General features: G+C 51.4%; 1 protein-coding gene across 3 annotated transcripts in view; it reads right to left on the bottom strand.

Annotated features, from left to right (window-relative positions):
* The window catches only part of RBM5 (RNA binding motif protein 5), a 44,797-nt gene that overhangs the window by 6,875 nt on the left and 12,618 nt on the right, over nt 1-25,304 (bottom strand). For all 3 annotated transcript variants that reach the window (XM_075321691.1, XM_075321693.1, XM_075321692.1), the window contains exons 3-4: nt 2,099-2,264; nt 1,827-1,991 (exon numbers count right to left, since the gene is read on the bottom strand). In XM_075321691.1, the coding sequence (XP_075177806.1) occupies nt 1,827-1,991; nt 2,099-2,264 (331 nt within the window). The remainder of the gene's footprint in view (nt 1-1,826; nt 1,992-2,098; nt 2,265-25,304) is intronic.

Below are 25,304 nucleotides of genomic sequence, written 5' to 3'. Positions count from 1 at the left end.
GACACCAACAAATGTCGTTGCACATTCCTTCAGCGCATGCACAGCGGATTTTCCATGGCTTTCGACGGATTTTCTAGAAAATCTTCTACGTTGCATAATACCAGCTTTGTGTCCGAGACGAAAAGGGAACTTGTCATTGGATTCATGGTGCCCAAAACACAGCTGCAGCCCGGTGATATCTGATACACTTCTACACGTCAGAACAAAACGTTTCAAGATTTGCCCGGAAACCTGACTAATCCAGCGCTGCCCTTGCTGGCTTCCCCCCACGCATCTCCTTATTTGATTGACAGGTCGCTCTCGAGTGTATAACAGGTGACCTTGGTCAATCAATTAACCCCTTCACGACTGGCCGACTTTTCGCTTTCCGTTTGTTTTTTTCGCTATTATTTTTCCGAGACACGTAACTTTTTTTATTTTTCAGTCAATATGGTCATGTGAGGGATTATTTTTTTGCGGAACGAGCTGTACTTTTAAATGAAACCATAAGTTTTACCATATAACGTACTGGAAAACGGCAAAAATAAATCCAAATGCGGAAAAAAATTGCAAAAATAAAAAAAAGTTTTTGAGATACTGTATCCACTATATGTTAAAACTGATGTGTGGGTGTGCTGCCTGAGGTCAGTGCGAGTTTGTAGACGTCAAACATGTATAGGTTTACTTTTATAGAAGGGGTTAAAAAAAATAAAATTAAATTAAAATCAAAAGTTTGTCCGAAAAAAGTGGCGCACGATTTACGCCATATTCCGTGACCCTTAGCGTTCTCATTTTTCGGGATCTATATCGCAGTGACGGCTTATTTTTTGCATCTCAGGCTGACGTTTCTAAAGGTACAATTTTTGCGCAGATGTTACGTTTTTTATCGCCTGTTATTGCATTTTGCGCAAAATTTGTGGCGACCAAAAAAAACAATTTTGGCGGTTGGAATTTTTTTTGCCGCTACGCTGTTTACCAATTAGATTGATTTTATATTTTGATAGATCGGGCATTTCTGAACGCGGCGATACCAGATGTGTGTATATATTTTTTTTTTTAACCCTTTAATTTTCAATGGGGCGAAAGGGTGGTGATTTGAACTTAGTTTTTTTTTTTAACATTTTTTTTTATTTTACTTGTCCCCCTAGAGGGCTATATGGATCAACAATCCGATCGCTCTGCCATATCTGCTGATCACAGTAATACAGCTGTATACAGCAGATATGCTAATTTTCTACCTCACTCAGCTCCGGGCCGGGTGAACCGAAAGTAATTCATGTGAGCTACAGGAGTCATCACATGACCCTGGGCTACCATGACAACCACAGGAAGTCACGTGATCACGTCACGTGACTTCCGGTATCAGCCGGTAAGTAAATGTTTACCGCCGATGCAGTTATAATGGCGCCGTCACATATTGACAGCGCCATTTAAGGGGTTAAAACCGGCACGAGCAAATAACGATTCTGCTCTTGCCTAGCAGGCAGGTATCTCAGCTGTGATAATCAGCTGAGATGTGCGCCGATCGCGGCAAGCTGCCGGCAGCAGACCGCGGGCAGTAATACTATGACCGCTAGGACATAATATTACTGCCTGCGGTCATTAAGGGGTTAAAGTGATGCAAAGATGAAAGTCAGCCAGAGCCGGACAACGTTCATCTCTCCAATATAAGCTGCTTCCTGATTCATCCAGCCCATGACTTGGGTCACAAGAATCGAATGACTAATTGCATGTAAGAAATCCCAAGCACAGGCCGCAGAGAACATCGCCCGATGCCAATTTATGCCGCAGAGGCAACAGAGCGAGTCCTGAGTCTGTTCTGTACAGAGTACATTGTGTACACTCACATCGCTCTCACTGATGTTTATAGGGAGACCTCTCAGCATGATGGTTTTGCTCTCCTTCTCATCCATATAGTAATCATTGCGATAGTCATGGTCCGTGTAGTCACCGTCTGAATGGTAACCATCTTCTGAGCGGTCGCTGTTCCTTCGCTCACGATCTCGATCGCGCTGTGAGGAACAGAGGTTAGATTATTCTGCAGAAAATTCTGCAATCTGGAGACATAACAGGCAGGTGCAGGGTCCATACTGATAGGAGATATACTTGCAGCACTTACTTCAGGACTGTCGTAATCCCGGTAATCATCGTATCTATCGTCCCTGTCATCCCGGTATCTTTTGTAGTCGTTGGAGTCCCGGCGCCTGTTTCTGGACACCCTGTCATCACGATCGTCTCTTTCAAACGCTGACCCGTATCTACCACTGCGCTCACTGCGGCTCACGCTGCAAAAACACAGGACACAGTAAATACCGCCATGGAAAAAATAAAATAACCACCACCAACACTGCTGTACTTCAGATATTACAGCTGATAAAACTACACAGCACTGCAAGGCTTTGTGCACACTTTTTTTTGTCGAGTTTTTCAAGCAGAAACTGGGAGGAAACTTTTGAATACTTAAAAATGCCAAACTCTTTACAGACAGAGGTTCTGATCAGTCTCCTCTCAAAAAACTCATCAACAAGATGTGCGCACAAAGCCATAGGGCAGGCTGCCCAGAGCTATATCTCTCCAGCTTTGCACAAGCGACATGTCAAGAAAAAAAACCTGCAGCTTAATTTGACATGCGCAGTCTGCGCCGGGTATATGGGCTAAGTCTCAAATGGGAACATTACCAGCGCCCGAGAGTTACTGATGCTATCGCACCTAGCTCTGATCACATAGGTTAACCTATTAAATGCTTCTAGACAGCATGACTGTGGCATTTAAAGGGAATAAACATTTCAGTTGCCATTTGGCGCCTATCAACCTGACACTATTATGGGGAGCTGACAGGATGCCACAGGAGTTGGGAGTGTGAGGCTATGTTCACACAGGACTTTTTTTTGGGAAGTTTTTTTTCCCTGACAAAAAAACCTGATTTTGTGGCAGGAAATCTCCTTTGAGTCATCTGCATTTTTGCTGCAGATCTGGTGCGGATTTGCTGGTTTTTTTTTCTACAAAATGGGTTTTATCAATGAAAAAACGCAGCAAGTCTGCAGCAAAGAATTGACATGCTCATTCTTTAAAAACCTGACCAAAAATGCAGGTATTTGACAAAACAGTCTAGAAAAAAAAATTGGTTTAAAAAATCTCAGACTTTGCTGGGACTGTAAAAAGCAGCATTTTATTAGCATGGATTTGCATAAAACCAAGACAAATCTGCAGCTAAAAAACGCAGCAATAGCTTACCAAAAAAAGCCGTGTGTGAACAAAGCCTAATGAAGGCTTCCGTACCTGCCATAAAGAGAGTACGTTCAGCTGTAGAAGATTCATTTCACAACATTACCATATAGATTAAGTGACCGTATGTTCACAGTCCCCAAAGAGTATATAGTTTAAAAGGAGCCAATCATGTCCCCCAAGGAGCAACTGCGCAGCAGATACGGTGTTAATGTGGAGGTTAATAATGTTAAGGTACGTGCCCATGATCAGGACCCGCTGCATGCTGGATGCAATGGGTCCTGGTCTCCTTTGCAGGAGACCACAGCTGCCTGTGTCCACAATCAGGGTTCGGGTGCTGCGGTCTCTCTTCTATTCTTCCTGTGAAGGATGCTTGCGTCTCCACAGCAAAGAATTGACATGCTTCAAGCTCTGAGAACCGCACTGCGTGGCAGTATACACTGCGGGCTGTACATGCACAGTGGACACGGGATTTCTAGAAATCCCATCCACTGTGCTTGCACTGTACATCGCAGCATTTCGGACACAGCTGAACAAAGAAGGGAATTTTGTTACTTACCGTAAATTCCTTTTCTTCTAGCTCCTATTGGGAGACCCAGACGATTGGGTGTATAGCTACTGCCTCCGGAGGCCACACAAAGCATTACACTAAAAAGTGTAAGGCCCCTCCCCTTCTGGCTATACACCCCCCGTGGGATCACGGGATGCTCAGTTTTAGTGCTAAAGCAAGAAGGAGGAAAGCAAATAACTGGTTTAAACAAATTCACTCCGAGTAACATCGGAGAACTGAAAACCGTTCAACATGAACAACATGTGTACCCGAAAAAACCAAAAATCCCGAAGGACAACAGGGTGGGTGCTGGGTCTCCCAATAGGAGCTAGAAGAAAAGGAATTTACGGTAAGTAACAAAATTCCCTTCTTCTTCGGCGCTCCATTGGGAGACCCAGACGATTGGGACGTCCAAAAGCAGTCCCTGGGTGGGTAAAGAAATACCTCATGTTAGAGCTGCAAAGACAGCCCTCCCCTACGGGGAGACAACTGCCGCCTGCAGGACTCTTCTACCTAGGCTGGCGTCCGCCGAAGCATAGGTATGCACCTGATAATGTTTGGTGAAAGTGTGCAGACTCGACCAGGTGGCTGCCTGGCACACCTGTTGAGCCATAGCCTGGTGTCGTAATGCCCAGGACGCACCCACGGCTCTGGTTGAGTGGGCCTTTAGCCCTGAAGGAACCGGAAGCCCAGCAGAACGGTAGGCTTCAAGAATTGGTTCTTTGATCCATCGAGCCAGGGTGGCTTTGGAAGCCTGCGACCCTTTGCGCTTACCAGCGACAAGGACAAAGAGTGCATCGGCGCGGCGCAGGGGCGCCGTGCGGGAAATGTAGATTCTGAGTGCTCTCACCAGATCTAACAAATGTAAATCCTTCTCATACCGATGAACTGCATGAGGACAAAAGGAAGGCAATGAGATATCCTGATTTAGATGAAAAGAGGATACCACCTTAGGGAGAAACTCCTGAATGGGGCGCAGCACTACCTTGTCCTGGTGGAAGACCAGGAAAGGAGCCTTGGATGACAGCGCTGCTAGCTCAGACACTCTCCGAAGAGATGTGATCGCTACCAGAAAAGCCACTTTCTGTGATAGTCGAGAAAGTGAAACATCCCTCAGAGGCTCGAAGGGCGGCTTCTGGAGGGCAACCAGCACCCTGTTCAGATCCCATGGATCTAACGGCCGCTTGTACGGGGGTACGATATGACAAACCCCCTGCAGGAACGTGCGCACCTTAGAAAGTCGTGCTAGACGCTTCTGAAAAAAGACGGATAGCGCCGAGACTTGCCCTTTAAGGGAGCCGAGCGACAAACCTTTTTCTAACCCAGATTGCAGGAAAGAAAGAAAAGTAGGCAATGCAAATGGCCAGGGAGACACTCCCTGAGCCGAGCACCAGGATAAGAATATCTTCCACGTTCTGTGGTATATCTTAGCAGACGTGGGCTTCCTAGCCTGTCTCATGGTGGCAACGACCCCTTGGGATAATCCTGAAGACGCTAGGATCCAGGACTCAATGGCCACACAGTCAGGTTCAGGGCCGCAGAATTCCGATGGAAAAACGGCCCTTGGGACAGTAAGTCTGGTCGGTCTGGTAGTGCCCACGGTTGGCCGACCGTGAGATGCCACAGATCCGGGTACCACGACCTCCTCGGCCAGTCTGGGGCGACGAGTATGACGCGGCTGCAATCGGATCTGATCTTGCGTAGCACTCTGGGCAAGAGTGCCAGAGGTGGAAACACATAAGGGAGCCGGAACTGCGACCAATCTTGCACCAAGGCGTCTACCGCCAGAGCTCTTTGATCGCGAGACCGCGCCATGAAGGTCGGGACCTTGTTGTTGTGCCGAGACGCCATTAGGTCGACATCCGGCACCCCCCAGCGGTGACAGATTTCCTGAAACGCGTCTGGGTGAAGGGACCACTCCCCTGCGTCCATACCCTGGCGACTTAGGAAGTCTGCTTCCCAGTTTTCCACGCCCGGGATGTGAACCGCGGATATGGTGGATGCTCTGTCCTCCACCCACATCAGAATCCGCTGGACTTCCTGGAAGGCTTGCCGACTGCGTGTCCCTCCTTGGTGGTTGATGTATGCCACCGCTGTGGAGTTGTCCGACTGAATTCGGATCTGCTTTCCTTCCAGCCACTGCTGGAAGGCTAGTAGGGCCAGATACACTGCCCTGATTTCCAGAACATTGATCTGAAGGGTGGACTCCTGCTGAGTCCACGTACCCTGAGCCCTGTGGTGGAGAAAAACTGCTCCCCACCCTGACAGACTCGCGTCCGTCGTGACTACTGCCCAGGATGGGGGTAGGAAGGATCTTCCCTGTGATACAGAGGTGGGAAGAAGCCACCACTGCAAAGAGTCCTTGGTCGTCTGGGAAAGGGAGACTTCCCTGTCCAGGGATGTTGACTTCCCGTCCCATTGGCGGAGAATGTCCCACTGAAGTGGGCGCAGATGAAACTGCGCAAACGGGACTGCCTCCATTGCTGCCACCATCTTCCCTAGGAAGTGCATGAGGCGCCTTAAGGGGTGCGACTGACCTTGAAGGAGAGACTGCACCCCTGTCTGCAGTGACCGCTGCTTGTCTAGCGGAAGCTTCACTATCGCTGAGAGAGTATGAAACTCCATGCCAAGATACGTTAGTGATTGGGTCGGTGACAGATTGGACTTTGAAAAGTTGATGATCCACCCGAAAGTCTGGAGAGTCTCCAGCGCAACATTCAGGCTGAGTTGGCATGCGTCTTGAGAGGGTGCTTTGACAAGCAGATCGTCTAAGTAAGGGATCACCGAGTGTCCCTGAGAGTGCAAGATTGCTACCACTGCCGCCATGACCTTGGTGAAAACCCGTGGGGCTGTCGCCAGACCAAATGGCAGAGCTACGAATTGAAGATGGTCGTCTCCTATCACGAAACGTAGAAAGCGTTGGTGCTCTGTAGCAATCGGCACGTGGAGATAAGCATCTTTGATGTCTATTGATGCAAGGAAATCTCCTTGAGACATTGAGGCAATGACGGAGCGGAGGGATTCCATCCGGAACCGCCTGGCGTTCACATGCTTGTTGAGCAGTTTTAGGTCCAGAACAGGACGGAATGAGCCGTCCTTTTTTGGCACCACAAAGAGATTGGAGTAAAAACCTTGCCCTTGTTCCTGAAGAGGGACAGGGATCACCACTCCTTCTGCTCTTAGAGAGCCCACCGCCTGCAGAAGGGCATCTGCTCGGTCGGGATGTGGGGAAGTTCTGAAGAACCGAGGCGGAGGACGAGAACTGAACTCTATCCTGTACCCGTGAGACAAAATGTCTGTTACCCACCGGTCCTTGACCTGTGGCAGCCAAATGTCGCAAAAGCGGGAGAGCCTGCCACCGACCGAGGATGCGGAGAGAGGAGGCCGAAAGTCATGAGGCAGCCGGCTTGGAAGCGGTTCCTCCGGTTGCTTTCTTGGGGCGTGAGTGAGCCCGCCAGGCATCTGAGCTCCTTTGCTCCTTCTGAGTCCCTTTGGACGAGGAGAATTGGGGCTTGCCCGAGCCTCGAAAGGACCGAAACCTCGACTGCCACTTCCTCTGTTGAGGTTTGCTTGATCTGGGCTGGGGTAAGGAGGAGTCCTTACCCTTGGACTGTTTAATGATTTCAGCCAATTGCTCACCAAACAGTCTGTCTCCAGATAGCGGCAAGCTGGTTAAACATTTCTTGGAAGCAGAATCTGCTTTCCATTCCTTTAACCACAAGGCTCTGCGCAAAACCACAGAGTTGGCGGACGCCATTGAGGTACGGCTCGTAGAGTCCAGTACTGCATTGATAGCGTATGTCGCAAACGCAGTCATTTGCGTAGTTAAGGACGCCACTTGCGGCACTGCTGGACGTATGAGAGAGTCCACCTGCGCCAGACCAGCTGAAATAGCTTGGAGTGCCCACACGGCCGCGAATGCTGGAGCAAACGACGCGCCGATAGCTTCATAGACAGATTTCAACCACAGGTCCATCAGTCTGTCATTGGCATCTTTAAGTGAAGCCCCATCCTCCACTGCAACTATGGATCTAGCCGCAAGCCTGGATATTGGGGGATCCACCTTTGGACACTGGGTCCAGCGTTTGACCACGTCAGGGGGAAAGGGATAACGGGTATCCTTAAGACGTTTGGAGAAACGCTTGTCTGGATAAGCATGATGTTTCTGGACTGATTCTCTGAAGTCAGAGTGGTCCAGAAAAGTACTCAATTTACGCTTGGGATACCGAAAATGGAACTTCTCCTGCTGTGCAGCTGCCTCCTCTGCTGAAGGGGCTGGGGGAGAAATATCCAACAGTCTATTGATGGCCGCTATAAGGTCATTTACCATTGCGTCACCATCAGGGGTATCTAGATTGAGAGCGGTGTCAGGATTAGACTCCTGATCACCCACTTCTGTCTCCTCATACAGAGACTCTTCTCGTTGAGACCCTGACCAGTGTGATGACGTCGAGGGTCTTTCCCAGCGAGCTCGCTTAGGCTGCCTGGGACTGTCATCCGAGTCAGAGTCTTCAGCCTGTGATGCCTGGGACCCCCTTGAAGTACGGATTAGTTCCAACTGAGGGGGACCGGGGAGCATAGACACAGCCGTGTCCATGGTCTGAGAAACTGGCCTGGACTGCAAGGTCTCCAGGATTTTTGTCATAGTCACAGACATCTTATCAGCAAAAATTGCAAATTCTGTCCCCGTCACCGGGGCAGGGTTCACAGGCGTCTCTGCCTGGGCCACTACTACCATAGACTCTGGCTGCCGAAGTGGCACAGGGATTGAACATTGCACACAATGGGGGTCATTGGAACCTGCCGGTAGATTAGCCCCACATGCGACACAAGCAGTGCATACCGCCTGTGCCTTGGCACCCTTGCGTTTTGCGGATGACATGTTGTTGTCTCCTCAGAGCAATATAGGGTATAAGCCAAGAAGCGACCGTACAGTGCAATATCAATATATATATGGTACAGGGAAAAAGTGCACCAAATAACACTGAGGCACTAGTGGGGCCAGCACTTATGTGCAGCTTACCGCCCGCATAAACGCGGGTGTGTGGACGCCAGAGTCCCTTGTCTGAGTCCCCCAGAGCCTGTGTCCGTTCTCCAGCCAGACTGCATGCAGGAATGGCTGCCGGCGTCCTGTGGAGAGGGGCGGGCCCTGGGCGTGTTTAGACCAAGAGCGGGAAACTTGCGTCCCACAGTGCCCAGTGAGAGGGCTGGAGTATGTAAATAAGACTCCAGCCCTCGGCGCTGACTATAGAACAGCGTCTCTCCCTTTCCCTGATTGACAGGGAGGGGGCGGGAACGAAGCGGAGCTAGGCCGCAAAAGCCGGGGACTAGATTTATGAGCGCTGCCGCCGTAAAAGCGCGGTCAGCGCGAGTCCCCGGCGCACTACAAGTCCCAGCCGCGCCGCCGCTCCCGGAGCGGCCGGCGCGGTAGTTCCCAACACATAAAGTCACTCAGCTAAGCTGCAGTGACTAACCCAAGCGCGCAGCGCTAGTGCCCCCGGCGCACTAGCACACCCAGCAAGTCTGGAGTGTGCGTGGCCTGTCTGTGCGGGGACACAGAGTACCTGAATGTTGCAGGGCCTTGTCCCTGACGGTACTCAGCTCCTCCAGCAGGTTCTCTGGGTCTGTGGATGGAGCCCGGCCTCACGGTTTAGGGGCCGGTAAGATCCCACTTCCACAGAGCCCCTTAGGGGGATGGGGAAGGAAAGCAGCATGTGGGCTCCAGCCTCCGTACCCGCAATGGGTACCTCAACCTTAACAAACCGCAAGTGGGGTGAGAAGGGAGCATGCTGGGGACCCTATATGGGCCCTCTTTTCTTCCATCCGATATAGTCAGCAGCTACTGCTGACTAAACAGTGGAGCTATGCGTGGATGTCTGACCTCCTTCGCACAAAGCTTGAAAACTGAGCATCCCGTGATCCCACGGGGGGTGTATAGCCAGAAGGGGAGGGGCCTTACACTTTTTAGTGTAATGCTTTGTGTGGCCTCCGGAGGCAGTAGCTATACACCCAATCGTCTGGGTCTCCCAATGGAGCGCCGAAGAAACACTGATCGTAGGAACGCACCTTTAGACAGCGGTGGCTGTCAGTCATACCAGCACGACTGATACACTGCAGAGCGAGCTGTCAATCAGTGCCGGCCTTACAGACGCTGCTCAGTATATAGAGCGGTGACTGAAAGCTGTGGCTCCCATAAGGAATAATGCTCATTACAAACCATTGGCGATATAAATTAAAAAAAAAAAACAAAAAAAAAAAAAAACTTTCAGTATTTCCAAGTCCGAAATTGCAAGAAATGGCCATATATATCCTAATAAGATATTTACATACTGTATTTTTCGTTTTATAAGACGCACCGGATTATAAGACGCACACCAAATTTAGAGAAAAATAAAATAAAAATGAGGTCCGTCTAATACTCCGGTGTTGTCTTACCGGAGGGGAGCAGCAGTGGTGGTGAGGCAGGGTCACAGGAGGCAGAGGTTGCGGCGGGTCCGTGGTGGAGCAGGCGGGTGCGGCGAGTGTCCCAGTCTGTCTGTGGTCCCGGTTCAAATGATGGCGCCTGGAGCAGCGCATGCACAGATGGTGCTCTCATCCAAGGGCTCCATCTGCGCATGTGCTCACTCTCGGCGCCATCATTTGAAACTGGGACCGCGAATACACTGACACCTGCCGCACAGCGAGGCAGCCGGCCTCCAGGACAGAGAGGCAGCCGGCACCGACAGGCACCCGGTCGCCCGCACGCACCCAGTCGCCATGCAGACAGCCCCTCCCCCCGGTAAGCTATATTCGGATTTTAAGACGCGCCCCTCATTTTCCTCCCAAATTTTTGGGAGGAAAAGTGTGTCTTATAATCCGAAAAATACGGTATATATCCCACAGGGTAAGTGTCAAACTGGGGAAGATGGGAACCATGGAATGGGAAAATTGCAAAAGGGGCAATAAAAAGCAATTGAAACATCATATGCCACAGATGGCGAACTAAAATCCTGAAGGGCCACATGAGAGATCATGACTGATGTGGAAGGCCGAACCAAGAGGCTGAAGAAGGGAATGTTTACTTACCGTAAATTCCTTTTCTTCTAGCTCCAATTGGGAGACCCAGACAATTGGGTGTATAGCTACTGCCTCCGGAGGCCGCACAAAGTACTACACTTAAAAGTGTAAGGCCCCTCCCCTTCTGGCTATACACCCTCCCGTGGGAGCACGGGTCCCTCAGTTTTAGTGCAAAAGCAAGAAGGAGGAAAGCCAATAACTGTTTCAAAAACAAATTCAATCCGATAGACAATATCGGAGAACAGAACTTATCAACATGAACAACATGTGCACCCGAAAAACCAATACCCTAAGAAAAACAGGGCGGGTGCTGGGTCTCCCAATTGGAGCTAGAAGAAAAGGAATTTACGGTAAGTAAACAAAATTCCCTTCTTTTTCGCTCCTAATTGGGAGACCCAGACAATTGGGACGTCCAAAAGCAGTCCCTGGGTGGGTAAAAGAATACCTCGTGATAGGGCTGTCAAGCAGCCCTTTCTTACAGGTGGGCCACCGCCGCCTGAAGGACTTGTCTACCTAGGCTGGCATCTGCCGAAGCGTAGGTATGCACCTGATAATGCTTGGTAAAAGTGTGCAGACTCGACCAGGTAGCCGCCTGGCACACCTGCTGAGCCGTAGCCTGATGCCGTAATGCCCAGGACGCACCTACGGCTCTGGTAGAATGGGCCTTCAGTCCAGAAGGAATCGGAAGCCCAGCAGAACGGTAGGCGTGAAGAATTGGTTCCTTGATCCACCGCGCAAGGGTGGATTTGGAAGCTTGCGACCCTTTATGCTGACCAGCGACCAGGATAAAGAGTGCATCCGAACGGCGCAGAGGCGCCGTGCGGGAAATGTAGATCCTGAGTGCCCTCACCAGGTCCAACAGATGTAAACCCTTTTCAAATTGGTGAACTGGATGCGGACACAAAGATGGTAAAGTGATATCCTGATTGAGATGAAAGGAAGATACCACCTTGGGAAGAAACTCTGGAATTGGACGCAGAACTACCTTGTCTTGGTGAAACACCAGGAAGGGAGATTTGCAAGATAACGCCGCCAGCTCTGACACTCTCCGAAGAGACGTGACCGCCACTAGAAAAGCCACTTTCTGAGAAAGCCGAGAAAAGGAAATCTCTTTCATAGGCTCGAAAGGCGGCTTCTGGAGAGCAATTAGAACCTTGTTCAGATCCCAGGGTTCCAATGGCCGCTTGTAAGGGGGGACAATATGACAAACCCCTTGCATGAACGTGCGTACTTTAGGAAGTCGCGCTAGGCGTTTCTGAAAAAATACGGATAGCGCGGAGACTTGACCTTTAAGAGAGCTAAGCGACAAACCTTTTTCCAACCCAGACTGCAGGAAGGAAAGAAAAATAGGCAATGCAAATGGCCAGGGAGAAACTCCCTGAGCAGAGCACCACGATAGGAATATCTTCCACGTCCTGTGGTAGATTTTGGCGGAGGATGGTTTCCTAGCCTGTCTCATGGTGGCAACAACTTCATGAGACAAAACCTGAGGTCCCTAGGATCCAGGACTCAATGGCCACACAGTCAGGTTCAGGGCCGCAGAATTCAGATGGAAAAACGGCCCTTGAGACAGCAAGTCTGGACGGTCTGGTAGCGCCCATAGTTGGCCTACCGTGAGATGCCACAGATCCGGGTACCACGACCTCCTTGGCCAGTCTGGAGCGACGAGAATGGCGCGGCGGCAGTCGGACCTGATTTTGCGGAGCACTCTGGGCAACAATGCCAGAGGTGGGAAAACATAAGGTAGCCGGAACTGCGACCAATCTTGAACTAGGGCGTCTGCCGCCAGAGCTCGGTGATCGTGAGACCGTGCCATGAAAACCGGAGCTTTGTTGTTGTGCCGTGACGCCATCAGGTCGACGTCCGGCGTCCCCCAGCGGCGACAGAACTCCTGAAACACGTCCGGGTGGAGGGACCATTCCCCTGCGTCCATGCCCTGGCGACTGAGAAAGTCTGCTTCCCAGTTTTCCACGCCTGGGATGTGAACTGCGGATATGGTGGATGCTGTGTTCTCCACCCACGTTAGAATCCGCCGGACTTCCTGGAAGGCTTGCCGACTGCGTGTTCCCCCTTGGTGGTTGATGTACGCCACCGCTGTGGAATTGTCCGACTGAATCCGGATCTGCTTGCCTTCCAGCCACTGTTGGAAGGCTCGCAGGGCAAGATAGACTGCTCTGATTTCCAGAACATTGATCTGAAGGGTGGACTCTCTCTGAGTCCACGTACCCTGAGCCCTGTGGTGAAGAAACACTGCTCCCCACCCTGATAGGCTCGCATCTGTCGTGACCACCGCCCAGGATGGGGGTAGAAACGACCTTCCTGTTGACAATGAGGTGGGAAGAAGCCACCACCGGAGAGAGTCCTTGGCTGTCTGAGAGAGGGAGACGTCTCTGTCGAGGGACGTCGATTTCCCGTCCCATTGGCGGAGAATGTCCCATTGTAGGGGGCGCAGATGAAACTGCGCGAAAGGGACCGCTTCCATTGCTGCCACCATTTTCCCTAGGAAATGCATGAGGCGCCTCAAGGAGTGCGACTGGCTCTGAAGGAGAGATTGCACCCCTGTCTGCAGCGAGCACTGCTTGTCCAGTGGAAGTTTCACTATCGCTGAGAGAGTATGAAACTCCATGCCAAGATATGTTAGTGATTGGGTCGGGGTTAGATTTGACTTTGAAAAGTTGATAATCCACCCGAACCTCTGGAGAGTCTTCAGTGCCACGTTCAGACTGTGTTGGCATGCCTCTTGAGAGGGTGCCTTTATCAGTAGATCGTCCAGATACGGGATCACAGAGTGACCCTGCGAGTGCAGGACTGCTACTACTGCTGCCATGACCTTGGTGAAGACCCGAGGGGCTGTTGCCAGCCCGAAAGGTAGCGCTACGAACTGCAGGTGTTCGCTTCCTATAACGAAGCGTAGAAAACGCTGATGCTCTGGCGCAATCGGCACGTGGAGATAAGCATCTTTGATGTCTATTGATGCTAGGAACTCTCCTTGAGACATTGAGGCGATGACGGAGCGGAGAGATTCCATCCGGAATCTCCTGGTTTTTACGTGTTTGTTGAGCAACTTTAGATCCAGGACGGGACGAAACGATCCGTCCTTTTTTGGTACCACAAACAAATTGGAGTAAAAACCGTGACCTTGTTCTTGAAGAGGAACAGAAGTCACCACGCCTTCCGCCTTTAGAGCGGCCACCGCCTGCAGCAGAGCATCGGCCCGGTCGGGCGGTGGAGAAGTTCTGAAGAAACGAGTTGGAGGACGAGAGCTGAACTCTATCCTGTACCCGTGAGACTGAATGTCCCTCACCCAACGGTCTTTGACCTGTGACAGCCAAATGTCGCCAAAGCGGGAGAGCCTGCCACCGACCGAGGATGCGGAAAGAGGAGACTGAGAGTCATGAGGAAGCCGTCTTGGTAACGGTTCTTCCTGCTGGCTTTTTTGGGCGTGATTGAGTCCGCCAAGAATCTGAGCCTCTCTGATCCTTTTGAGTCCTCTTGGACGAGGAGAATTGGGACCTACCTGAGCCTCGAAAGGACCGAAAACTAGACTGACCCCTCCTTTGTTGGGGTTTGTTTTGTCTGTGTTGAGGTAAGGATGAATCCTTACCCTTGGACTGTTTAATGATTTCATCCAAACGCTCACCAAACAGTTGGTCACGAGAAAAAGGCAAACTGGTTAAGCACTTCTTGGAAGCAGAATCTGCCTTCCATTCTCTCAACCACAGGGCTCTGCGTAAAACCACGGAGTTGGCTGACGCCACCGCCGTACGGCTCGTAGAGTCTAGGACAGCATTAATCGCGTAAGACGCGAATGCAGACATCTGAGAGGTCAATGGTGCCACCTGCGGAGCAGATGTACGTGTGACCGTGTCAATCTGTGTAAGACCAGCTGAAATAGCTTGGAGTGCCCATACGGCTGCGAATGCTGGCGCCAACGACGCTCCAATAGCTTCATAGATGGATTTCAACCAGAGCTCCATCTGTCTATCGGTGGCATCTTTAAGTGCCGCTCCATCTTCTACTGCAACTAAGGATCTAGCCGCAAGCCTGGAGATTGGAGGATCCACCTTGGGACACTGGGTCCAGCCCTTGACAACGTCAGGGGGGAAAAGATAGCGTGTATCTTTAAGCCTATTGGAAAACCGCTTATCAGGATAAGCGTGGTGTTTCTGGATTGCGTCTCTGAAGTCAGCGTGGTCCAGAAAAGAGCTTAATTTACGCTTGGGATATCTGAAATGGAATTTCTCATGCTGTGAAGCTGACTCCTCCGCAGAAGGAGCTGGCGGAGAAATATCTAACATCTTATTGATGGACGCTATAAGATCATTCACTATGGCGTCACCATCCGGTGTATCTAGATTGAGAGCGGTCCCAGGATCAGAATCCTGATCAGTTACATCCGCCTCATCACACATAGATTCATCCCGCTGGGATCCTGACCATTGAGACGAAGTTGAGGGCCCCTCATAGCGAGCCCGTTTAGGTTGTCTGGGACTGTCGTCCGAGTCAGAGTCGTCACCCTGGGGTGCGTGTGACACCCCTGGAGCACGGAAGTGTTCCAGCTGAGGGGGACCAGGGAGCAATGATTCAACAGTGTCCATGGTCTGAGTAACTGGTCTAGACTGTAATGTTTCAAGAATTTTAGACATAGTCATAGACAATCTGTCAGCAAAAGCTGCAAACTCTGTTCCTGTCACCTGGACAGCATTCACAGGTGGTACCCCCTGGGTCACGTCTAGCAGAGGCCCCGGCTGTGCAAGTGTCACAGGGGCCGAGCACTGCACACAATGGGGGTCAGCGGAACCTGCCGGTAGAGCAGCCCCACATGCGGTACAGGCAGCATATAACGTCTGTGCCTTGGCACCCTTGCGTTTTGCGGACGACATGCTGTTGCCTCCTTGTAATCTAGGAGGGTATATAGCCGAGAAAAACACCAGCGACCGCACAGTGCAAAGTATTTGCAAACACAAAATACCAAGTACACAAACGGCACAAGTGGGGGTGAGCCCTTGAGGGCTGCTTACCGCCCGCTGAACAGCGGGTATGAGGCCGTAGAATCCCGTGTCTGGGTCTCCCAGTCTTCCCTCTGCAGCTCAGCGTGCAGGCAGGAATGGCTGCCGGCGTTGTGTGCAGAGGGGCGGACCGTGGGCGTGCCCAAACAAAAGTGCGGGAAACTGCGTCCCCCTGTGCCTAGTGTGAGGGCTGGAGTATGTAAAAAAGACTCCAGCCCTCAGCGCTGATGCTCTATACAGCGTCCCGCCCTCCTCCTGACTGGCAGGTGCGGAGGCGGGAACGAGACAAACTAGGTCGCAAAAGCCGGGGACTGTAGTAATAAGCGCGGCCGTGATATATGCACGGCCAGCGCGGAAGTCCCCGGCGCACCACAAGTCACAGCAGTGTCGCAGTGCGACTGACCCCAGCGGCCTGGCGCGACCGTTCGCCCTAGTCTACCCACTCAGCTGAGCTGTAGTGAGGAAATGGCACAAGCGCAGCAGCGCTGATGTCCCCGGCGCACTAACACACCCAGCAATGCTGCGGTGTGCGCGCGTATGCACGGGGACACAGAGTACCTTGACGGAGCAGGGCCCTGTCCCTGACGATACTCAGCTCCATATCCAGCGGCTTCTCCAGGGGCTGCGGATGGAGCACGGTCTCAGTGCCTGGAGACCGGTAAAATCCCACTTCAGCCAGAGCCCTAATGGGGATGGAGAAGGAATCAGCATGTGGGCTCCAGCCTCCGTACCCGCAATGGGTACCTCAACCTTAACAAACACCGCCGACAGAAAGTGGGGTGAGAAGGGAGCATGCTGGGGACCCTGTATGGGCCCTCTTTTCTTCCATCCGACATAGTCAGCAGCTGCTGCTGACTAAACAGTGGAGCTATGCGTGCGTGTCTGACCTCCTTCGCACAAAGCAAAAAACTGAGGGAACCGTGCTCCCACGGGAGGGTGTATAGCCAGAAGGGGAGGGGCCTTACACTTTTAAGTGTAGTACTTTGTGCGGCCTCCGGAGGCAGTAGCTATACACCCAATTGTCTGGGTCTCCCAATTAGGAGCGAAAAAGAAAACAGGTTTAAAGACAAATTCAATCCGAAGAAACCTCGGAGAACTGAAACCATTCAACATGAACAACATGTGTACCCGAAAAAACCAAAAATCCCTAAGAAAACAGGGCGGGTGCTGGGTCTCCCAATTGGAGCTAGAAGAAAAGGAATTTACGGTAAGTAAACAAAATTCCCTTCTTCTTTGTCGCTCCTAATTGGGAGACCCAGACAATTGGGACGTCCAAAAGCAGTCCCTGGGTGGGTAAAAGAATATCTCGTGATAGGGCCATCAAACGGCCCTGTCCTACAGGTGGGCAACCGCCGCCTGAAGGACTTGTCTACCTAGGCTGGCGTCCGCCGAAGCATAGGTATGCACCTGATAATGCTTGGTAAAGGTGTGCAGACTCGACCAGGTAGCCGCCTGGCACACCTGCTGAGCCGTAGCCTGGTGCCGTAATGCCCAGGACGCACCCACGGCTCTGGTAGAATGGGCCTTCAGCCCTGAAGGAACCGGAAGCCCCGCAGAACGGTAGGTTTCAAGAATTGGTTCCTTGATCCACCGAGCCAGGGTGGATTTGGAAGCTTGCGACCCTTTACGCTGACCAGCGACAAGGACAAAGAGTGCATCCGAGCGGCGAAAGGGCGCCGTGCGGGAAATGTAGATCCTGAGTGCTCTGACCAGATCCAACAAATGCAAACCTTTCTCAAATTGATGGACTGGATGAGGACACAAGGAAGGTAATGTGACATCCTGATTGAGATGAAAGGGGGATACCACCTTAGGGAGAAACTCAGGAATCGGACGTAGAACCACCTTGTCCTGGTGAAACACCAGGAAGGGAGATTTGCATGACAGCGCCGCTAGCTCGGACACTCTCCGAAGAGACGTGACCGCTACTAGAAAGGCCACTTTCTGTGAAAGACGAGAAAGGGAAACATCCTTCATAGGCTCGAAAGGCGGCTTCTGGAGAGCAATTAGAACCTTGTTCAGATCCCAGGGCTCTAACGGCCGCTTGTAAGGAGGGACGATATGACAAACTCCTTGCAGGAACATTCGTACCTGAGTAAGTCGTGCTAGGCGTTTCTGAAAAAATACAGATAGCGCTGAGACTTGTCCCTTAAGGGAGCTGAGCGACAAACCTTTTGCCAACCCGGATTGCAGGAAGGAAAGAAAAGTAGGCAATGCAAAAGGCCAGGGAGAAACTCCCTGAGCAGCGCACCAAGATAAGAATATCTTCCACGTCCTGTGGTAGATCTTGGCGGAGGATGGTTTTCTAGCCTGTCTCATGGTGGCAATAACCTTTCGAGATAATCCTGAAGACGCTAGGATCCAGGACTCAATGGCCACACAGTCAGGTTCAGGGCCGCAGAATTCAGATGGAAAAACGGCCCTTGAGACAGCAAGTCTGGTCGTTCTGGTAGTGCCCATGGTTGGCCCACCGTGAGGTGCCACAGATCTGGGTACCACGATCTCCTCGGCCAGTCTGGAGCGACGAGGATGGCGCGGCGGCAGTCGGCCCTGATCTTGCGCAGCACTCTGGGTAACAATGCCAGAGGTGGGAACACATAAGGTAGCCGGAACTGTGACCAATCTTGAACTAAGGCGTCTGCCGCCAGAGCTCGGTGATCGTGAGACCGTGCCATGAAAGCCGGGACCTTGTTGTTGTGCCGTGACGCCATCAGGTCGACGTCCGGCATCCCCCAGCGGCAACAGATCTCCTGAAACACGTCCTGGTGAAGGGACCATTCCCCTGGGTCCATACCCTGGCGACTGAGGAAGTCTGCTTCCCAGTTTTCCACGCCTGGGATGTGAACTGCGGATATGGTGGATGCTGTGTCTTCCACCCACGTCAGAATCCGCCGGACTTCCTGGAAGGCTTGCCGACTGCGTGTTCCACCTTGGTGGTTGATGTACGCTACCGCTGTGGAGTTGTCCGACTGAATTCGGATCTGCTTGCCTTCCAGCCACTGCTGGAAGGCTTGTAGGGCAAGATACACTGCTCTGATTTCCAGAACATTGATCTGAAGGGTGGACTCTTCCTGAGTCCACGTCCCTTGAGCCCTGTGGTGGAGAAACACTGCTCCCCACCCCGATAGACTCGCGTCTGTCGTGACTACCTCCCAGGATGGTGGTAGAAATGACTTTCCTTTCGACAAAGCGGTGGGAAGAAGCCACCACCGAAGAGATTCCTTGGCCGCCTGAGAAAGGGAGACGTCTCTGTCGAGGGACGTCGACTTCCCGTCCCATTGGCGGAGAATGTCCCATTGTAGTGGGCGGAGATGACACTGCGCGAAAGGGATTGCTTCCATTGCTGCTACCATCTTCCCTAGGAAGTGCATGAGGCGTCTCAAGGGGTGTGACTGGCCTTGAAGGAGAGATTGCACTCCTGTCTGTAGTGAACGCTGTTTGTCCAGCGGAAGTTTCACTATCGCTGAGAGAGTATGAAACTCCATGCCAAGATATGTTAGCGATTGGGTCGGGGTTAGATTTGACTTTGAAAAGTTGATGATCCACCCGAAACTCTGGAGAGTCTCCAGCGCAACGTTCAGGCTGTGTTGGCATGCCTCTTGAGAGGGTGCCTTGACAAGTAGATCGTCCAAATACGGGATCACAGAGTGACCTTGCGAGTGCAGGACTGCTACTACTGCTGCCATGACCTTGGTGAAGACACGTGGGGCTGTCGCCAGCCCGAAAGGCAGAGCTACGAACTGAAGGTGTTCGTCTCCTATAACGAAGCGTAGAAAACGCTGGTGCTCTGGAGCAATCGGCACGTGGAGATAAGCATCCTTGATGTCTATAGATGCTAGGAAATCTCCTTGAGACATTGAGGCGATGACGGAGCGAAGGGATTCCATTCGGAACTTCCTGGTTTTTACGTGCTTGTTGAGCAGTTTTAGATCCAGAACGGGACGGAATGACCCGTCCTTTTTTGGCACCACAAACAAGTTGGAGTAAAAACCGTGACCCTGTTCCTGCAGAGGGACGGGGGTCACCACTCCTTCCGCTTTTAGAGTGGACACCGCTAGCAGCAGAGCATCGACTCGGTCGGGAGGTGGAGAAGTTCTGAAGAAGCGAGTTGGAGGACGAGAGCTGAACTCTATCCTGTACCCGTGAGACAGAATGTCTCTCACCCAACGGTCTGTGACCTGTGGCAGCCAAACGTCGCCAAAGCGGGAGAGCCTGCCACCGACCGAGGATGCGGAGAGAGGAGGCCGAAAGTCATGAGGAAGCCGCCTTGGTAGCGGGTCTTCCGGCTGTCTTTTTTGGGCGTGACTGAGTCCGCCAAGAATCTGAGCTCCTCTGATCCTTTTGAGTCCTTTTGGACGAGGAGAATTGGGACCTGCCTGAGCCTCGAAAGGACCGAAACCCCGACTGTCCTCTCCTCTGTTGGGGTTTGTTTTGTCTGGGCTGAGGTAAGGATGAATCTTTACCCTTGGAGTGTTTAATGATTTCATCCAAGCGCTCACCAAACAGTCGGTCACGAGAAAAAGGCAAACTGGTTAAACACTTTTTGGAAGCAGAATCTGCCTTCCATTCTCTTAACCACAAGGCTCTGCGTAAAACCACGGAGTTGGCGGACGCCACTGCCGTACGGCTCGTAGAGTCTAGGACAGCATTAATCGCGTAAGACGCAAATGCAGACATTTGAGAGGTTAAGGGTGCCACCTGCGGAGCAGATGTACGTGTGACCGTGTCAATCTGTGTAAGACCAGCTGAAATAGCTTGGAGTGCCCATACGGCTGCGAATGCTGGAGCAAACGACGCGCCGATAGATAGCTTCATAGATGGACTTCAACCAGAGCTCCATCTGCCTATCAGTGGCATCCTTAAGTGCCGCCCCATCTTCCACTGCAACTAAGGATCTGGCTGCAAGCCTGGAGATTGGAGGATCCACTTTGGGACACTGGGTCCAGCCCTTGACCACGTCAGGGGGAAAAGGATAACGTGTATCCTTAAGCCTTTTGGAAAAACGCTTATCCGGATAAGCGTGGTGCTTCTGGATTGCCTCTCTAAAGTCAGAGTGGTCCAGAAATACACTTAATTTACGCTTGTGATACCTGAAATGGAATTTCTCCTGCTGTGAAGCTGTCTCCTCCACAAGAGGAGCAGGGGGAGAAATGTCCAACATTTTATTGATGGACGCTATAAGATCATTCACTATGGCGTCACCGTCAGGTGTATCCAAATTGAGAGCGGTCTCAGGATCAGAATCTTGATCAGCTACCTCCGCCTCATCATACAGAGAGCCCTGCTGGGACCCTGACCAGTGAGATGAAGTCGAGGGCCGCTCATAGCGAGCTCGTTTAGGCTGTCTGGGACTGTCGTCCGTGTCAGAGCCATCACCCTGGGATGTAAGTGACACCCCCGGATCCCGGAGCTGTTCCAACTGAGGGGGACCAGGGAGCAATGAGTTAACAGTGCCCATGGCCTGAGTTACTGGTCTAGACTGCAATGTTTCAAGAATTTTAGTCATAGTCACAGACAACCTGTCAGCAAAAACTGCAAACTCCGTCCCTGTCACCTGGACAGTATTCACAGGAGGTTCTGCCTGGGTCACCTCCAGGAGAGGCCCCGGCCGAGCAAGTGCCACAGGGGCCGAGCACTGCACACAGTGGGGATCAGTGGAACCTGCCGGTAGAACAGCCCCACATGCGGTACAAGCAGCATAGAAAGCCTGTGCCTTGGCACCTTTGCTTTTTGCGGTCGACATGCTGTTGTATCCTCTGAGTAATCTAGGAGGGTATATAGGAGAGAATCACCGCGACCGTACAGTGCAATGTATAGCTGCAAGCATAAAATACAAATATACACTTCGGCACCAGTGGGGGTCAGCCCTTGAGGGCAGCTTACCGCCCGCTAAAAAGCGGGTGTGTGGGCACCAGAATCCCGTGTCTGGGTCTCCCAGTCTCCTCTCTCCAGCTTAGACTGCACACAGGAATGGCTGCCGGCGTCCTGTGAAGAGGGGCGGACCGTGGGCGTGCCTCAAACAAAGTGCGGGAAACTGGCGTCCCACTGTGCCCAGTGTGAGGGCTGGAGTATGCAAAGCAGACTCCAGCCCTCTGCGCTGACATTCTGTACAGCGTCCCGCCCTTCCCCTGACTGGCAGGCCTGGGGGCGGGAACGAAACGAAACTAGGCCGCAAAAAGCCGGGGACTCGAGTAATAAGCGCGGCCGTCATATATGCACGGCCAGCGCGGAAGTCCCCGGCTCCCAGCCGCGCCGCAGCGCTAAAAACTGACAACAGCGGCCGCGCGGCAGTTTCAATACATGTCCCCTCTCAGCAGAGCTGTAGATAGGAATGGCACCAGCGCGCAGCGCTGTTGTCCCCGGCGCACTAACACACCCAGCAATGCTGCGGTGTGGGCGCGATATATACGGGGACACAGAGTACCTTGACGTAGCAGGGCCTGTCCCTGACGATACTCAGCTCCATATCCAGCAGAGTCTCCAGGGGCTGTGGATGGAGCTCGGTCTCAGTGCCTGGAGACCGGTAAAATCCCACTTCACCCAGAGCCCGAAGGGGGATGGGGAAGGATGCAGCATGTGGGCTCCAGCCTCCGTACCCGCAATGGGTACCTCAACCTTAACAAACACCGCCGACAAAGAGTGGGGTGAGAAGGGAGCATGCTGGGGGCCCTAGTATGGGCCCTCTTTTCTTCCATCCGACATAGTCAGCAGCTGCTGCTGACTAAACAGTGGAGCTATGCATGTATGTGTGCCTCCTTCGCACAAAGCATGAAAACTGAGGAACCCGTGATCCCACGGGAGGGTGTATAGCCAGAAGGGGAGGGGCCTTACACTTTTAAGTGTAATACTTTGTGTGGCCTCCGGAGGCAGTAGCTATACACCCAATTGTCTGGGTCTCCCAATTAGGAGCGACAAAGAAATTAATGCTGCTCAATATTAACATTATATATTAATTTTATCACTTATTATTGAGCAGATCAGAGCCACAGAATTTACTGATATTTACAAAGTTTATAAAAATCAGTAAATCTCGCTGCTGTCATTCAGCCCTTGTACCTGTGATAAACAGTCACCCAAAAACAGTATGATGTCTCCAAAGCCCCTAATAATACCATGGTCACAAAGCCTCCACACAGTATACAGTAGCCGGAGCCCCACCCTCACAGTATGATCCCCTACAGTGCCCAAATGAGGAACGACGACCCCCACACAAGCAAATTACAAATTAAAAAACACACTACTCCCCTTGTCCCAGGCACGCTGCTTTAGTCCTTGCTCTGATCATGGAGGCTCCACAGCAGGCGCGATCTAATGAGGTCATTGAGCCTGCTCCACTGAGACAGTCACACAGACAATGGTGGAAGACTGGGCCAACGGCCCCCTCCTCTACCATTACATTCATCAGTATCTGCAATCCAAAGGATGCAAATACCAGTGTAAGGGTACGCTCACACGAGCGTATAACTCGCATGAGTATCGGACCGCATCACCCGGCGCGGCTAGCTTCTCTGCTTACAGGAGCGGCTCAGCTGCATGTATTTCTATGCGGCTGACATGCTCCTGTCCGGAGAGTGTGCGGCCGCACCGAGTGATGCGGTCCGATACTCATGTGAGTTATACGCTCGTGTGAGCGTACCCTAAAGGAGACATCAGCGTGCGGCCTGCTGCTTATTGCCCTTTTTCTACTCCCATCACAAGACACAGCCCTACTAGCCCCAGCCCCTCCTCCGCTCTCCTGCTGTACAGGGAGCATGGAAGACAACATGAGAGAAGATACGACACTACCCCGTGCAGACACAACAGCAGAGACAGTTATCTGTTTATTCTGTGCATTGGAATACAGTAGGATGTCCTGTAAAGCCACAGAGCTGAAAACTTCATAACACAATATATCATCTGCGGCTTTACATAGGACTGCATTTAAACCTATTGATGAAACCGAGCTCTGCGCCACACCGACATCAGCACGTTATGTATGAGATAAAATACGTAAAACCAAAGTGTGTATAGATGTAGCAGAGCTGAGTGTGCTACAGCTCCGAGTGTGCTACAGCTCAGCTGCATCTGGGCACACTATGATTTTACAATATTTCTGGTTTCACCCAGGAATAGACCACACTTAATTCTGCTACATCAATGCACTCCGAATTGGACAATTTTGTCTGTGGTTTTATAAAAGACTAAAGCACAATCTCATATTGTAAAGATGTAGCAGAGTTGGGTTTATGCTGCAGTCTTAGAGAAAAGCACAAATATAAAACAATAGTGTGCACAGATGTAGCGTCGAATTTGTCAACTTTTTCTATATGATGAGTTAGGATAAGGTAGTGGGAATTCTCTGCAGTCCCATGTAAAGCAGAGTAGAGATGTGGTAGAGCTGAAATGTCATAAGTGACAAATGTCAAGCTCAGCTCTGCTACATCTATGTATACAATCTACTCCTTGGGCTCATTCACACATCAGTTTTTCGTGTATAAGTTCTATCCATGATTGTCACTGACAGCACTCATACCCATGATAGTCTATGGGCTGTTCACATGTCTGTGATCTTTTAATGACTAAGTGGTCCCTCATAAATCGCAGAGACATCTCCAATCATCTGAGTGTCGGATCACACTTGGCAATGAACGTGTTTGGGTCCATGAAAAATTAAATAAAAATTTGTAGTACTCCGAAGCCTTTTTTTGCCATCAGTTTTTCAGACAGAGAAGTTGGAAAAAACATTCTTACTTAACAGATGAAACTGACCAAACTCTGATGACACTTGGCCAATTATCTTGTATAAAAAGAAGGGAATTTTGTTACTTACCGTAAATTCCTTTTCTTCTAGCTCCTATTGGGAGACCCAGACGATTGGGTGTATAGCTACTGCCTTCGGAGGCCACACAAAGCATTACACTAAAAAGTGTAAGGCCCCTCCCCTTCTGGCTATACACCCCCCGTGGGATCACGGGATGCTCAGTTTTAGTGCTAAAGCAAGAAGGAGGAAAGCCAATAACTGGTTTAAACAAATTCACTCCGAGTAACATCGGAGAACTGAAAACCGTTCAACATGAACAACATGTGTACCCGAAAAAACCAAAAATCCCGAAGGACAACAGGGCGGGTGCTGGGTCTCCCAATAGGAGCTAGAAGAAAAGGAATTTACGGTAAGTAACAAAATTCCCTTCTTCGGCGCTCCATTGGGAGACCCAGACGATTGGGACGTCCAAAAGCTGTCCCTGGGTGGGTAAAGAAATACCTCATGTTAGAGCTGCAAAGACAGCCCTCCCCTACGGGGAGGCAACTGCCGCCTGCAGGACTCTTCTACCTAGGCTGGCGTCCGCCGAAGCATAGGTATGCACCTGATAATGTTTGGTGAAAGTGTGCAGACTCGACCAGGTAGCTGCCTGGCACACCTGTTGAGCCGTAGCCTGGTGTCGTAATGCCCAGGACGCACCCACGGCTCTGGTTGAGTGGGCCTTTAGCCCTGAAGGAACCGGAAG

Source organism: Anomaloglossus baeobatrachus, chromosome 8 (assembly GCF_048569485.1).
Source record: "Anomaloglossus baeobatrachus isolate aAnoBae1 chromosome 8, aAnoBae1.hap1, whole genome shotgun sequence".
NCBI lineage: Eukaryota > Metazoa > Chordata > Amphibia > Anura > Aromobatidae > Anomaloglossus > Anomaloglossus baeobatrachus.
This window is presented reverse-complemented; position numbering and strand designations above follow the sequence as displayed.